This window comes from Thunnus maccoyii, chromosome 10, assembly GCF_910596095.1.
Source record: "Thunnus maccoyii chromosome 10, fThuMac1.1, whole genome shotgun sequence".
NCBI lineage: Eukaryota > Metazoa > Chordata > Actinopteri > Scombriformes > Scombridae > Thunnus > Thunnus maccoyii.
The window spans coordinates 26,808,023-26,823,814 of NC_056542.1; the positions used below are offsets into that span (position 1 = coordinate 26,808,023).

Below are 15,792 nucleotides of genomic sequence, written 5' to 3' on the forward strand. Positions count from 1 at the left end.
ATGTGACCTTGAAGGCAGCTGTAGAGTATGTAACAACTGATACCACCCAGGCGATGCTGCTGCTTGTACAGCAAATGATGGAATCACCTTGGATACAGGTCTCATAGTTGCTGCTGTTGTTTACACCACTTGGCAGCTTCACAGTACACAACTCTGTGGTTGCAATAGTACATGTGTAAAACGTCCACGTACTTGATTTTCCCCAATTCCTGACTCCAATGCTAGTTTAAGAATTTTTTCTAAAACAAAATGTGTTTTGCTTAATAATAGGTGCTACACAACCACCCTTTCATGGGTTCTTACCTATGTAGTTTCTGCCTTTGTGTTCACTCTGTGAGATACATGATGACTTGTCACTGGACAATGACATCTGATCCATGGGTCTTTGCATTTACACCTGGCATTGAAATGTGTTCTCGTTTTCTCATCTGTGTCTGCACTGTGATCGTATCTCAATATGCAAATTAACTAGGCGGAGCTGGCAGATTTGTCAGCAAACACGACGCCTCCCAGGTCGAGGGAACTGCTGCCACACACAGACGTCATTCATTGCTAAATCACTTTTTGCGAGAGAAGACTTCTACTGCTAGGAGTGGGGGGGGGTAATCGATTCTTAGATGCATCACAATGCAGACATGGACGATTCTGCGTCGATTCACTAATCAAAAATTGATTTTTCTAAATGTTAGTTAATAACATAATATTGATGGAACAAAAAAGGCGGAACTCAACTATGAGGGCAGTGCAGCACCCGGACTGTCTACAGCGTGCACACGCTAGAGTTATCTTGTAATTCATCTTGACAAAATGCAGCGGTTCCAAGCATATTTTGATTTAATGACTAAATACCTTTGTGAGATGAATGTGAAGTATGTTGTGAACTTTCTACACTGTCACTCAGAGACTAATGTTAGTGGAGCGGAGCAGCAAACTCCAGCAGTAACGATGGAGACCAGCTGACCAACACACACTGCAGCACTTACACAACTCAAATCAACTCTAAGGTGATGAAAATAACTCGGCGCTCAGTCTGTTTCACCTCAAAAACCCTGCACCGGCTCAGCGTCTTGGCCAGCGATGACTTTCCCCAGAACTACCGGTGCAGCAGAGAGGCTGCTCTCCACAGCTGGAGACATGACGTTAATAACAACACAGCGGAGCACTCAGCCTCCCCCTCAGTTTGTTACTGTCATACAAGCAGGAGACTGCAAGATGCTTTCAAATTAATTAATTCGTTAATTAATTAATGCAATTAACGTTTTAAAATGAAAAGGCTGCGGACCATTAATCTTAACTGTCAATCTTAACAAGTCAAGTCAATTTTATTTATATAGCGCCTAATCACAACAGACGTTATCTCAGTCTATCTCATCATTGAATGGTTTGCCACACAGTATAGTGGAGCAAGAGACTGAAAATTGTGCCCCCCTTTCTATTCATTCAAACAAGAATCAGTTTGGAATCGAGAATCGATTCTGGATCGAATCAGACACCAAAGAATCGGAATTGAATCGAATCGCCAAAGATTTCGACCTCTACTAGCTACCGCTACTTCTTAAAGCCTTTGCGGGATTTTCTTTAGCTGGTAGGAAAGGGCAAAGCTAGGTGACCTTTCAACTTAATGGGCTGATTTTTTTCTTACAAATGTGATCACACTGCACAGATTGCATTTACACCTGGCTGAGATCCGATCACAATGTGAGTGGGACCACCTCTAAATGTGGTCTGGCTGATCCGATCGCATTCCGATCACACTACGTTCTGAGTGCTTTTACACCTTGCATTAACATGTGTTTTTCCTTATCCAGATAACGTATCCAGATACAGATCACATTTTAATGCCAAGAGTAAATGGGGTACCAATGATCCCTAGTACTTTTCACACAATTAAAACATCAGTTTTCCGTACCATAACTGTGTTATCTAATGTGACCAAACTCTACGGTGACTCAAACTCTAACCAGGGCTACTAAAAGGCTCTTAAATCTTTTGAGAGGCAGCAGTTGTTGCGGTCCAGCTGCACCTCGCCCATTCACTGCCTAGTTTGTCTTTCACTATTTCTGAGGGCAAAGGGAGAGAAACCACAAATGCCAGAACCCAGGCAACAAGCCTCTTTGTTTATAGAGGAAATAAGGAGTGTGCATATGTACTCACAAGAATACTGCCTGTACTCTCTGTGAACTGTAATTATGTTCCACTGCAAAACACACTTTATTTACTTTATTATCTGATTTTAAAAACATTTATCTTGAAAATTATTCAAACTCTTTCTATTCTATAAATTCGTTTTTGTCCTACAGCTCATCATTTCAGACTCAGGACAGAAAGAGTGGCATAGCAAGGATAGCCCTTGAGGCCCAAACGCACTGAAAGCGATAACTGACGCGCTCACGTGATGCTCCTATGGTGCTCTGCAGGCATCAAATTTGAAATGCCAACACCACAGAACCAACACAGCTTTGTCCTGTTGTTCTTTGTATTAACTGCTGTAATAGTTGGATGTAATGAATGAATGAAAAGGAGAAATGCAGAGAAGGAAAATGAAACTAAGAGCATCTGTTTCCAAAGTAAATCATCTGTTGAGTGTTTGATGATTATTTATTTGTGCTTTTGAACATAACCACCATGAAACAGAAAATAATGTTTTATTTCTCTCATTCACTCCACCACTGCTTCCTCTCCTCGGTCAACCACCATTGCGCTGTCTCTCTCTCTCTCTCGCTTGCTGGTGCTGCAGAAAGAACAGCTTTGGTCGCTGGGTCCTCATTTGATGCTTCAAAATCTAGGGTTGTAGTCAACCAAAGAAAGTCTTGGTCGACTGAAATCATTCATAATCTTCAACTAATCGATTAGTGGCACGTGGGGGGGTTGGATGTGACGTCTTCAGGTTAGGCTAACCAATTGTTGCTAACTTTTTGTTTGCTAACTAACCTTTTCCTCTGCTCCGCTCGCATCCACCGTCACTTTCCTGTCGCTCACTCATTCCGACTCGCTACGCAAACATACTACGCAATACCCTATTCCTTAACAGAGTTACGCTCCCAACAGTTTCCAAGGTAACGACACAGAGGTTGATTCACGTATCAGAATAGCGCTGCACAGAAACCACTAAACGCTATTGATTTTCGAATGAATGAATATTTGGCGTTATTTTTGGCATTAAAAAATTTTTTTTTGGCCTGGCCAGGGTTCTTGTTGTTATAATTATAGGAGAAACACTGATTCAGTAAACGTTCAGCAAACATCGAGTACAGTTAGACCTAGCAGTCTCCATTAGGTTGGGTGAGTTCAAAATTGTAAAAACAAGACAGATGTTTTGAATACACCCCCAATTTTCACAGGTAATTTGTTAGTCTATCCCTCCCACCACAGGAAATAATGGATTCATCCTGGAAAGCTATTGATGTAGCACTTTTCTCCTTATGAAAGTAATGGAGATTATTTGACCAATGAGAATGTGATCGGACGAGAGCATATCGACCAACTAATCGACCAGGAGACTACAGTCCTATCAAAATTGAAACAAGTAGGGGCGTCAATGCGGTTTGACGTGCCTCATACCGTTTTTGGTGCACGTACAAAAACACGCACGTCGGACACTTTCAGTGCGTTTGGGCCTTTAATAACATTTCAGATTGATCCCCCCCAACACACGCGCACACACACTCCTAGAAACACCCTGCAAAATTTGTGTAAACCTCTTGATGCAAACTTACGAGATGCCTTGCATAACTTAAGCACACCATGAGCTCAGAAGTCATGACAAGGGACTCTCTGGCCACAGCACTCAAATCAATAGGCTGTCTACTGAAACCCGCCCCGTGAGAAGACTACAGACAGATTATGCAGTCCGCCACTGATCACTTGGCCCAGTAAAAGATCCTACTCAAGTCCTAGAGCAGCAGTCTCCTCCTAATACAGAAGACGTGCAGAGAATTGAATAGGCAATGACGTAAGCTTTTCACATTCAATTACTTCTAAGTGTTCTTTTCCTCCCCTATGAAAGCATTTGGCCTTTTGAGGAATTAAAGCAATCTAGCAAACATAATGTGATGTTCAATTTTAAAAATGTCGGAGAAATGCCTTGAGTCAGTATATAAATGAAAACAGTAAAATACTACGGTCGCTCTATTAAGTAAGGTGAGGTGTGTAGTTATCAGCAAACATCACTATTAATGTCAACTGGTGTTGAATGTGTTGGACAAAACAACAAACTTACCAAGACACGGAAGAAGTAGAGGTATTCTGCAGCACCAGAGTAGTTTCCACATTCATACTGGAACTTGGCATATCGGTACAGCGTGTCCAAGTACTCCTGACGAAACTTCAAGAGAAATATGAGAGTATCAATATCACTATAAGAGAAATTGGGATATTTTGTCAGACATAGTCAAACAATAGTTGGACATGTTTTAAATTCAAGGCACCACAGCTGCATAAATTTACACAGTAAGCACTAAGGGAATACTTCCAGTTTTGTCTCTGTTGCTGTTTGAGTGAAGTAATGTTTCAGTGTGAGGGTGTTGTGTTTTTTTAATTATTACTTGTCAAACATTTGGACAAAACCAAACATATTTTAAATCATAGTGAGACTAAATTGGAATGGAAATTTTAATTTCATATTTTCTGTAGCAGTGATATGATTTCCTTTCTGTGGCACACCACTGCTAAATGAATATGGAGCAAACACTGCTATATCATATCAGTGGTATTTTGCCATGAATGGCAAGAGAATATATAGCTTTTGTAACAAATCTGCCAAGAAGTGGTCATGTGAGCTAAATATGAAATGCATATGTATGCTATCATTTCAAGCCTACTTGTGTTCCTATATTTAACTGGCCTTCCTGCTGTCCACTATGCCCTGACGTCACGTGAACTGAAGCCATTCACTAAAATTCAGTATATCCGTGACAGGCAGTGGGTGCTCTGGGCTGCCCAAGCCTTTCCCACAGCAGGCTGCGGGGCCCTGAGCCTGGGTTGTGTGGAGGTGCACTGAGGACAGCATGCAGGTCAGCAGGATACCGGAGTGGGAGGGACCGATGGAGGGGAGGCTAAGAAGCCAAACATCATGGTAAATATAGAACCTCCGGCATTCTTGCGGCTCTATCCACGAGTCCCGAGCTACTCCGTTTATTCTTAACAATTCACCACAGAATGTAAATGTCCACAGAATTTGTGCAAGCCATACAAACCCCGAAAATGAGTTAAGGGTTTTGGGAAGTAATTCTGCATTTCCCTGTTTGGCCTGCCCCTCCCATTTCACCCCTAAAACAACCATGGGTTCGCACAAGATCCATGGGAAATGCAGTGAAGAAGTGAGATGTCAGCAAATCAGGCCAACTTACGTTATGTTTTTCAGCCAAATAGTCAAAGAGCATTCGTCCATCTCTGAAAAGAAAAAGCAAGACAGTTCCTGTAGTTAGAGGCCATTTAACTTGAGTTGCCGTTTGGCTGACACCCTAGTGTTTGGTGCCCCATTCAGGTGTATTTTTCCACTTCTGGTCTAAATCAAGAGCTGTACATAAATGAAGACCATTTCACTCTTAAAACAGTGTGATGTGCTGTTTATTACGTTTGGTTTGGCTACTACAAATCTAATCTGCTAGCCATGTCTAATACACTCTGGTGAACAAAGTGAATACTGATTTCTCAGCTCAGCCTTTGAGTCTCTATGGCTTTGTCAAAACAAAGGAATACACCCCCTCTGCTAAACTGTTGTATCCCAACTGCATTTTGAAACTTTGCCTGTGGTCTTAAAATCTTGATATTTATGTGGACACCACACTAAAACCATATGTGTCCACAGGCAATGTGCACTTTCATTATGTGAATGTCAGAGTGTGCATTTGATGGCACACGTGTGATGTGTGTTAGGTGGATTTTATTTAAGCTGAGGCAGGCTTCTCCACTGCATCAGGACAGGCTGTCTCCTGCTTGGAGGCTAATGAAGGGCAGACTCTAGGGTGACTTCCCTGTAGTGTGGAATGTCAGCCTGCTGTGCATTATGGGAACACTGATCCTAATAATTTATCAGAGCCATTGCCCATACTACATATGTCATTAGAAACTGTCACTTTTACATGCATTTTGAACCATATGTCAAACTACACTGCAGATATAGCCCTCTTCACTGGCAAAAAATGGGCAACAGAACATTATGTCCACAATGTCTTAAGAGTAATACTATGCTGTATGTATGCTGGAAAGATATTCACATTGCACTTGAGATTTATGTACATGAAAGTCATCTGCTGAGGTGTCCATCAAGAGGCAACTGTTCATGGAAAAAGTCTGCACAGCATTACTGCCACCTTCTGCACTGAAAATGTTAAAGAGCCATCAGCAGCGTATTGACTCAAAAAGCCAAATGAGACAAAAAAAACAAGAGCATAAATCATAGATCATCCTAATGGTGATCATAACCAACAAATTTTCTCCAATAATAACAGATTGTTCATTGATATAGTAATATATTGATTTACTATGATAGCTGGTCTTGGTTTCTGGCTTCAGTAGTTGTCCAAATAAAGCCTGGTAAGGCATATAGGCCTATTTGCTAACTGTTGAAAAAAAGTCCTCAGACCAATAGTTTCCATTACCTTGTAAAATACTTCTCAGATCTGTTTGTATTAACCCAAAAGGACAGGGTATTGGGGTTCAAATATCAACCCATTTCTCATTTCCACGATTGGATGATCCTCTAATCCAGACATAATTTTAAAAACAAGCAACTGCACCGAGCATAAATTAAGCCGTAAGAGTTGTAAAAATAATGTATAACTAAGACAGACATAAGACTCCTCATCCAAAAGGAAGATTTCCATCTTACTCCATTCTGACAGCAAACTAACAATAACATAGACATGTGCTACTGTAAGTCAATGTTGCTATTATCAGGCTTCAAATCTCACATAACAGTTCCTACAAATCTGTGGCTTAAATAAACAGATGTCTACAACCCAACTCAAACAATAAAACAGTACAAACTGAAAAAAAGGAATGAAAATGGAAAATGCTTTTGATTAACTGTACAGACACTTGCCAAGAAACAAAGGAGAGGATAAAGTCTGAATATGACCAGACTATTTTAATCACTGTAGACGACGAAACAGTCTTAATAGAGTTAACCACAACATTGTGTGTCTGTCTTTTTACTTCTGTCTTTGCTGACTTTGCTCAGTGAAAGCCCTAAGACTAAATACATTTTTCATTCAAAGTGCAGTTCCATCAACTACTATTCAGTTACAAAATCCCATTGCAATGCTGCTATGCCGTCTACTGTTTCAAATGACAGGTTTTACTGATCCTAGAATCATGGCTGCAAGACCAGTAATACATTTCACAACCTCAGTAAGGCTAATCATGCCAAACATAAAATCAATTTTGGGATAATAAATTAAGAAGAAAGAGACTACTCTTGATTAAAAAATTACAGGCTTTACCTGGTGGACTGCATCTGCCTTGTTGTCTCCGGGTCCTCAAACATTTTCACAATGGGCTCCGTCTCTGACTGCAGCTGCTTTAGCTGGGCCACAACCTCTGTCCTCTTCTCCCTCAGAGCTGACACAAGGATGATAAAGAGTGTCATTATCTACAGTAACTCCATAAACCAACATGTAAAATGTCTGTGGTCCAGCACTGAAATCGCTGTAAAACACAGTTTACTGCTTAATCAATTCTGAGTGCGTGGTTAAGCACAGTAGCCTTTTATGATGTCTATCAAGCAATATTAATATCTTTCTTGGTTTTGTGTGAGTTGGTGTGCTTAAAAAAAAAAAAAAAATAGAAATAAGGAGGAGTGTGTCTTTGGGGTGTAACACGTAAACTGGTTCATGCAACACTTACTTTGTGGGATTTCTTTTTCAGAAAAGAGGCTTTTGTACACATCCATGGCGAAGTCCACCATGTTTGTGTCACTGAGGAGGTCCAGCTTTCCATGAAGCAGCTCATGCTCATTGTAGATCTAAGAAACACAGCCAATAATGGGAAAACAAAGGTGAGGGGGATGTTTTTGTACAATATAGTTATCTGACCGAGAGAAAGACTGATACATTGTGTTTGTTTCTAATTAGGTAATAATTAGCCTACAACCAAGAAAATATTTGAAACTGTCTTTTTCCCCCACTCATAACTTCTTGCAGTGCCATAACGCCCAAGCCCCTCATGGTAATGTGAATGGTAATGTGTGTCTTTCAAAATCACAATATTTGTCTTGAACCAAACAAATGACATGCTGGCTATTCTTCAGGGGTGTTGCTACAACAACATTCAGCTTAATTTACGCCAAAAATGTCTATCACTGCTGGCAGGGATCGATCAACTTTACACACGGGCAGCCGGAAAAGTGACTGATAAATTAGCGTTAGCTTGCCGGGTAAAAAGTTAGCCACCGCTATTTTGACGGTATTCGCTGTGTCGGCAGGCCTGACTAGTTGTGTTTAGTGTTGTGGAATCAACATTCTCCAGTTTTTAAGGGATACTTCCTAACTGTTGCCTAAATGTCCATTCCAAACTTTTACACAACAAAAATGTGCCACTTTTTTCAGCTTCACGGTGTTAGCATAGCCTGCCGAAGCTCAGTTATGAGTGTTTTATTGATCAGCATATCCCCATTGGGCGGAAACATCGCTAACCTAGACAATGGTAACGTGTATGGGAGCACCGCCCGCCAATTCTGTACAACCTCCTAATCCCGAGTTTGGAAACACGCGCTCCTACAGCCATGTGCTGAAACAGCGCGAGGCTACTAGCTGAACCAGTGTAAAGCTCATCACAGCTGATCGCAGGACTTCCGGTACTTTACTTTAAAATGTAAAAAATCTATGGAAATCGTGTACTATCGTCATATTTTCCAACAGTCTGATAGTGTTTTCATTACATCCACCGATCTAACCACTTATTCTTTGCCTGTTTTTTGTTCTTACTGACTTTTTTCCCAAAGATGAATAATTTTCAGCTTTTATTTTGAATCCCGAAACCTAAACTTCCCCCTAAACTCCGGTTGAATGTGGTTTCTTTACAGCTATAGAAAATGTGAAGCCCGCGTGTATGGCTTTGAAAACTGTTCAAAGGCCGTATATAGCCAACTAAAAATACCTAAAATGTGTACCGAAGTGTTCATCTGTTAATATATTCCGTACCTCTTTGACAGACAGGAACTCCAGCAGAGGAAAAACGAGATGACGGTCTAAAAAGTGGGCAATTTTGGTGGTGAGGTCGTACTCCGCCATGTTTGCTCCAGGGAAAGGGAAGTCGATGCAGCTGCGTCATGTATGTAACCGACCAATCAGCGAAACCCTCAGCATCCTCGATAAGACACAGAGTAAAACTGTAATTTATTAATCCCAATGAGAAATTATCAAATTACAGAAGCCAGTTTTACTTTGCTGTACTGTACTGGGGTCTGAGCTGTTGCTTAAGCTCTTACTCCACTGTATGCACACTACATTTTTTAAAATTATCCCCTTAAATTGGGTTGCTCCAACTACTCTGACTCTTCCCCCAGCATTACAACAAGCCCTCATGTTTGGTATTGTCATAGCAAGAAGGGTTATCCTAAGAGAGTGAAAATGTGTTTCCCCTCCTTGCTCTAAAAAAATGGCTAAATTACATGGTTTCTTGTTTATACTTAATTCGGTATACTCCATCCAATACCTATCCCAAGTTTTTTAAGATCTGGGGACCCTGCTGTACTGTATTGTTATAGTTTTTTAGCCTTCGTCTTGGTCCTACCTCAACCTCATTTTGTCTTGGTTCCCTTGACTCTATTTCTTGAGTTTCTAGTTTGTTTATTTTATTTTTTTATTTATCATTTATTTTTCATTATTTTTATATTTTTATTTTATTTTATTTACTTTGTTATGTCTACTTGTTTGTTTTAATTTTTTGTGTTGTAAAAAATGAAAACAAATCATAAATATAATTTATAAAATAAAAAAAAAAATATCCTTTTAAATTATTATACAGATAAGCCTTATTCATATACTGTTAAGTTCTGCTACTTGTCACTTGGATGTTTGAACTTTACTGTGCAGAATGATGTAGCCCATGAGCAGAGTTTGACACTACAAGTCATCTGCTGAAGTAGGAGCCTTTCTCGTGCTCACCTTAAATCTCAGCTTAAGACGTGTACGTGCAAGCAGGATTTTGTGATATCACAACTAGTTTGAAAGCTAATCAAGGTCCAGTATGCAACTCACACCAGTGTGATGTGAAAACTTAAAGCCTCCTGTGCACATACATTGAAAATGGACTTTTCAGTAAAGTAGGCGACATCTTTCAACCAGTAGTTAAACTTTTGAAATGAACAATATTGGCATATTTATAGATTCTGGATTCTTCTGGAAGATGAAGAAATAGATGTAATTTCAAGAGTTTTTAACTATTTAATAGAACTTTTCGAGGGAAACCCCATATCAGACATAGATCACTATTAACAGAAACGTATTTTTACATGTCTTAAACATGTCTGGATGGGATCTTTACGTTTTCTATAATTGCAGATTTCATTGTTTCAAATCACTTTCTGGTTCCAGTTGTGCGTTTGCTGTGTGCAGGATTTAATCATTTTATGGCTTGGTGACTTCAATCATTCCTTAAAGACAAGCAAAATTTGTATACTGTTAGTTCGGGAGTGTACAGATTTGTAGAATTTGTGAATGATGTGATCTTGTCAGGTCTATAAAATTTAAATGAAAAAAGTAGTTACTTTTCATTCAATAAAATGACAGTTAATATCCAGCTCCCTGTTATGGAGAAAGGAAGTTTCAAAAACGTTTTATCCTTTCACTGACAACCTGCTTGTTCATGTATGGAAATTGCTGGTTTCTCAGAAGGATGAATGACTATGACTTGTAAACCTTTCAAAATTCCCATAATTTCCTTGTGGTGTTGATACAGTGAAACATTTCATTTATAAAGAGGGATCCAAGTGAACGTTCTGTTGAATTTGAAAACATAGGCTTTCCTCCAGACACCACCAATATTTCTCCCGAAAGCCTGTGTGTGACTGCATGACTTCTTTATGAGACTAAAACCTTTTAAGGGTAAATATAGTCATGATGAACCCCCACTCACCAGTCTGCTGAATGTTAATGAAAACAATCAGATAATTTCCAATCATTTGACTTTCCACAAGGTTAGAATGCCTTCACTGTGCATCTGACCCATCCTCTTCTCTCCCCCTTCACTTCAGCAGCTGTCTCATAAAGGTGCCCATGTGTCGACCATACCCGGCCGCCAACAGCCAATATCAGCCACTAAATGGCCCATCTCTAATAGTTTTCACTGGTACCTTGTTTTCTTGACAACCACACGACACTGTCTTGTATCCTCAAACAATTCTTCCCTTGTTACCACTGGGCTCTCTCTCTTCCACTCTCACTTCTCCCTGCCGCCTGACAGCAGGTAGAAATGAGTCATAAACGGACAGCACTCACCATGGCCAGTTGCTGTTTTACTGGGTGCTTCTGACACAGTCAGCTCTGGCTCAGTGGCAGCTCGCTTTAAAATGAAAAAAAGAGAAAACACAGCTTCTACTCTGCTGAAGCCTCCTTTGTGGCGTCTGCTTCATTTCAGGAAAGGTGTTGCAGTAAAAGAGAGTCACCCATACAATAATTTGGTGTGCTTGGCAAGTATGATTTGGGAATTTGTCTCTATTAGATCATTCATAGATTTAATTTAAAGATTGAAAAGCTCCAGCCAGTTTGGCTGCCGCTGAGTTGGCTTCATAAGGTCACAATGAAATACTTTCTGTTGTCTTTACCACAGTTTTCATTAATGTGAGCGGCTAATGCATTTGCCCCTTTTTTCATTTTTGACATTAGCTCATTTTTTGTGCTCCACTGTTTCATTTGAGCTTCACATTTTCTTGAAGTACTTGAACAGTTGATTATGTTATGTTTTGTGTATAAAATTCTTATTGGTTTTTCGCTTTTGGTCATTGCATAATAGTGATATTTTATGTTAAACCTCCCATACAAAATGATCATAACCCAGTAATTGTTCCTCCATGTAACACAAACATGTGCTCCTTTATCCATTTTCAGTGTAATGTGAGTTGTGTGCTTGCCATTTTATGTGCAGGCAATAATACTTGCTATTACACAATATTGAATTAGGAAGCAGCAGGAAAAATCTTCACTGGTACAGGCAGAGCCAATAAGCATTCTGAGATAAGTTAAATACCACAAGCTAAATCCACAATGACAAGAAATCAAGCATTTTAAACACTGATATGAAGGCCAAATTGCATTGGTTTCTCCTGTTTCAACCAGCCAATCTTCATAAAAAAATAGGTGCTTGAGAGGTAGTATTCTGGAAAAACATGAGCAGAAAACCTCCCTTTCTTCAGATTTTGGGTCAACTTTCTTTTCCAACACCACAGTAACATTATTTTTTTTGCTGATAACATACTGTACTCACATAAACATGATCAATCAGTTCACCCCAAACAACTTGCAGACTTCAGACTTTTTCAGTATTCACAGAGGAACGCATAAACTTTGCCCTTCAAGACTACTCTATGTAGTATGTTTAGTTCAGTGTTGATATTTGAACGATTTTGAGTACTGTTATCTTACTGTTCAACACTACACCTTGTTTTTATTTGCTAATACAAGTCTCAAATTGAGTACAAAGAGAAATTTGTACTGACTAAATCTGGCCAGACAGTTTGAACAACATGGGGGCCTGAACTAAGCTCAACTCATGTTTTATAAAGGGTCCAGTTCCAGCTTGCTCATCCATCCCCTTAGAGAAAAGCAAAGCCAAACCCATGCATTTCAGAGAGATGGAAAAATGGGCATGGGATGATTCAGGAGGATGGATCAAGGCAATTTCCTGTTGGATTTTTTCTAATAATGTCTTGAGTATCAACTATATTAATCGTATGATAAATAAACTGCAAGAGGGAGCATCAGGAGGGGGGAAATGAAATCAATTTAACCTGTAGAAATTTAAAGATAATACTGGTGATTTGAAACCGTATTAAAAACGGACACAGGCTCTAGAAAACTGATTATAGCAAATCAAATTGAAATCTCCAACTGCTTCATGGAATAGTTCATTATTTTGGGAAGTATGCTTATTCTCTTTCCTTCTGAGAGATCGATACCACTCTCATACTTATCCTCGTAATATGAAGCTGGAGCCAGGAGATGGTTTGGTTAGCTTAGCTTAGCATAAACACCTTGAAACAAGGGCAAGCAGCTAGCCTTGTTTTTATGCTTCCACGCAATAACCAAAGTATTAAAACCACAAGTGAGCAGCGACTCCCTGAAGTCTTGTTGTCACCACAAGGTCACCAGGCAACCAAGGGCGACTCCAGGAAGAAACTGCTCCCAGCCAAGAAATGGTCTTGCACATAAACCATTTTTGTAATGATTAAACAAACATATGACATGTTAATTAGTAATTAGCTTTAGAGGTGCTGGTAGTTGTGAGAGTGGAATTAATCTTCTCATATAACTATTACTCAGAGGGGAACAACCATATATCACAAACTGTCAAACTATTCTTTTAAGGCTTTACAAATGTGAGTCTAATCTTCTCTCACTTAGATTGCTGTTTGTCAGATCCGCCCTCTTTGAGGATACAGTTCATGGTGGTCTGCTCTCTAAAATAACTATGTCCTGGCAATGTTTCTGCAACTGTGTAATCTGCTCCTGCCAAGGTGCTTTTCAGTCAACCCAACCAAAAAGGTGAATGTAACTAATGATTTGTTCCCAGCAACTCCCTTAGTACCCAGCCAGGCTAGTGAATGAAAAGGTTTGGGCTAAAGGCTTATCAAAACTTTAAACAAAGCCCATAAAAGTGAAGTAAATATAAACACTCATCCACTATTTCTGTCTCTGTAAATCATGTGTGCGTGTTCTTGTAAAATACTCCTCAGCCTTAATGGGATAAACTTAAAGGGCGCTAGAGTGATGGGCCAAATATTCCATGAAAAACCTCAGCTCTCCAGTTCCCTGAAAGCCTTCTTGGTCAACAAATGAATCCAAGAGAGGGAGAGGAGATGACACTGCCAAAGACACCCACCACTGGCCTCATTCTAATATCTGTCAAAATATAAATCAATAAGATCTGAAGACAAATGACTCGGCGCTGGATGTTGCAAAGCCAAGCATCCCTGCTCTGAATCTGAATTCCAGCATCTTATATGAATTTCAATGATTCTTCTGTAAACTTTTTAGATATGCATCACCTCGCTCCTGGTGCGTGTCAGGTTATAAATCAGCGGCCCACACTCCTGTTGCAGAGCCCAGTGCTGACTTCAGCACTGTCACACTCGATGGCAATGGGATGAAGGTTATCGACCAGGCCTATGGGCCAGAAAACAATACAAACTTCCAGCGAGCACCCAATGGCACCAAGCATGGCAGAACATCTGCGCAACACATGTCCACTGCACAAACAAGGAATGACTTGTATTCACACACATCAGCAATATCACAGAACGCAGACAGGCGAGTCGATCAATATTTGACCTCTCTAATCCTTCTTCAACAAGCTCTGCTCCCATGCTCGCTCCTCTCGTTATGCATAACTTCACTTTTCCTCTGCAATTTTCTTTAAAAACATGACATTAGAGAGAACACGGCGCTATCTCCAAATTTGCGGTCATGAGCATTCTTACCAGAAAAGAAAAGTGAAATCTGATAACACCAGCTTATGCTGTTTAGTTACAGGCTTTCACTGGTACGGGGGATGAGATTTGAATAATCTTCTTCCTGTGGATTCCAAATTTCTCTAATAATTGCTATTGTGTGTATTTATGTAACTAAGTGGAGGGCTCTGAATAAAACCACTCGAAATAATGGAGAGAAAGTGAGACCAGTGAACAATAGCCATGACTCCTATGAACGTCAAACCTCAGGTTCGACCCCCTGAGAGGTTGTAGAAATGCTTTATATATTTTGAGTTGGAATGATACAAAAAAATGCCGTTGAAATGAATGAACTTCATCAGCTGCTGCAACTTGGGAGGAAGATGATGTGATTCTTGGATACGGCGCAGAAACATTTTTTAATATTTGGCTTGGAGGTGTCAAAATTGTCACATCACTGCCAAATCCTCTCTTAAACATAAAAAATTTCGCTTTAATAAGAATGCATGAGGGTTATGTAAGATTAGGCTCAAATGTCAAATCCTTCAGTATGACTTTTTTATTATTATGAATTCCAGGAGGAGCGCGGTGATCTGTTCATGTGGAAATTAATTTATGGCGATGTCAAAAGGTTGTAAAGATGAGTTTTTCTAATTCTAAATGACCAAATCACACTCTTTTGGAGGTAACGGTCATGCATGGTGATGTCAAGTCCTTGTTCGATGTAATGAGAAAGGACGATTGGCTATTAAAACCAACCCAGCAACACATAATATACTACATGTGGTAATACTCCAATCCACAATAAGCAATCACGCTACTACACAAGGTGTCAGGGGAGCAATACATCCTAAGCTTCGAACTGTGTGAGTAACGTCAATTACCAGCGTGGTGCTGCTCTGACATGGAGCTGAATATTGTTCTTGGCACTGAAGCCAAGAGAGAGAAGAGCAAGAGAGTGAGGAAGCCTAATTGTGATGTGCCATAATTTCCCGCTCAGGGCCTCTCATTCAGGATATGGGTGAGGTCAAAGGTGCAATAGAGGGAGTCCATCAGAGGCAAAGCGTGCTGAAGTCATCTGTACAGAGTTATTCGCGGTGAGGTGAAAGCAACTTGGTCAGACAGGGGACCTAATCAGATTTCAAAGTAAACACAGTGCTGCCGGCTCCAGAAGGCTGAGTCCA

The 15,792-nt window shown here is 40.0% G+C and overlaps 1 protein-coding gene across 1 annotated transcript in view; it reads right to left on the minus strand.

The window, feature by feature from the left end:
• eif3ea (eukaryotic translation initiation factor 3, subunit E, a) overlaps positions 1–9,270 on the minus strand; it is a 31,082-nt gene extending 21,812 nt beyond the window's left edge. The window contains exons 1-5 of the mRNA XM_042422833.1: positions 9,144–9,270; positions 7,849–7,966; positions 7,446–7,563; positions 5,349–5,391; positions 4,220–4,324 (exon numbers count right to left, since the gene is read on the minus strand). Coding sequence (XP_042278767.1) covers positions 4,220–4,324; positions 5,349–5,391; positions 7,446–7,563; positions 7,849–7,966; positions 9,144–9,233 — 474 coding nt within the window. The 5' untranslated portion in view covers positions 9,234–9,270. The remainder of the gene's footprint in view (positions 1–4,219; positions 4,325–5,348; positions 5,392–7,445; positions 7,564–7,848; positions 7,967–9,143) is intronic.
• Positions 9,271–15,792: the final 6,522 nt, after the last annotated feature.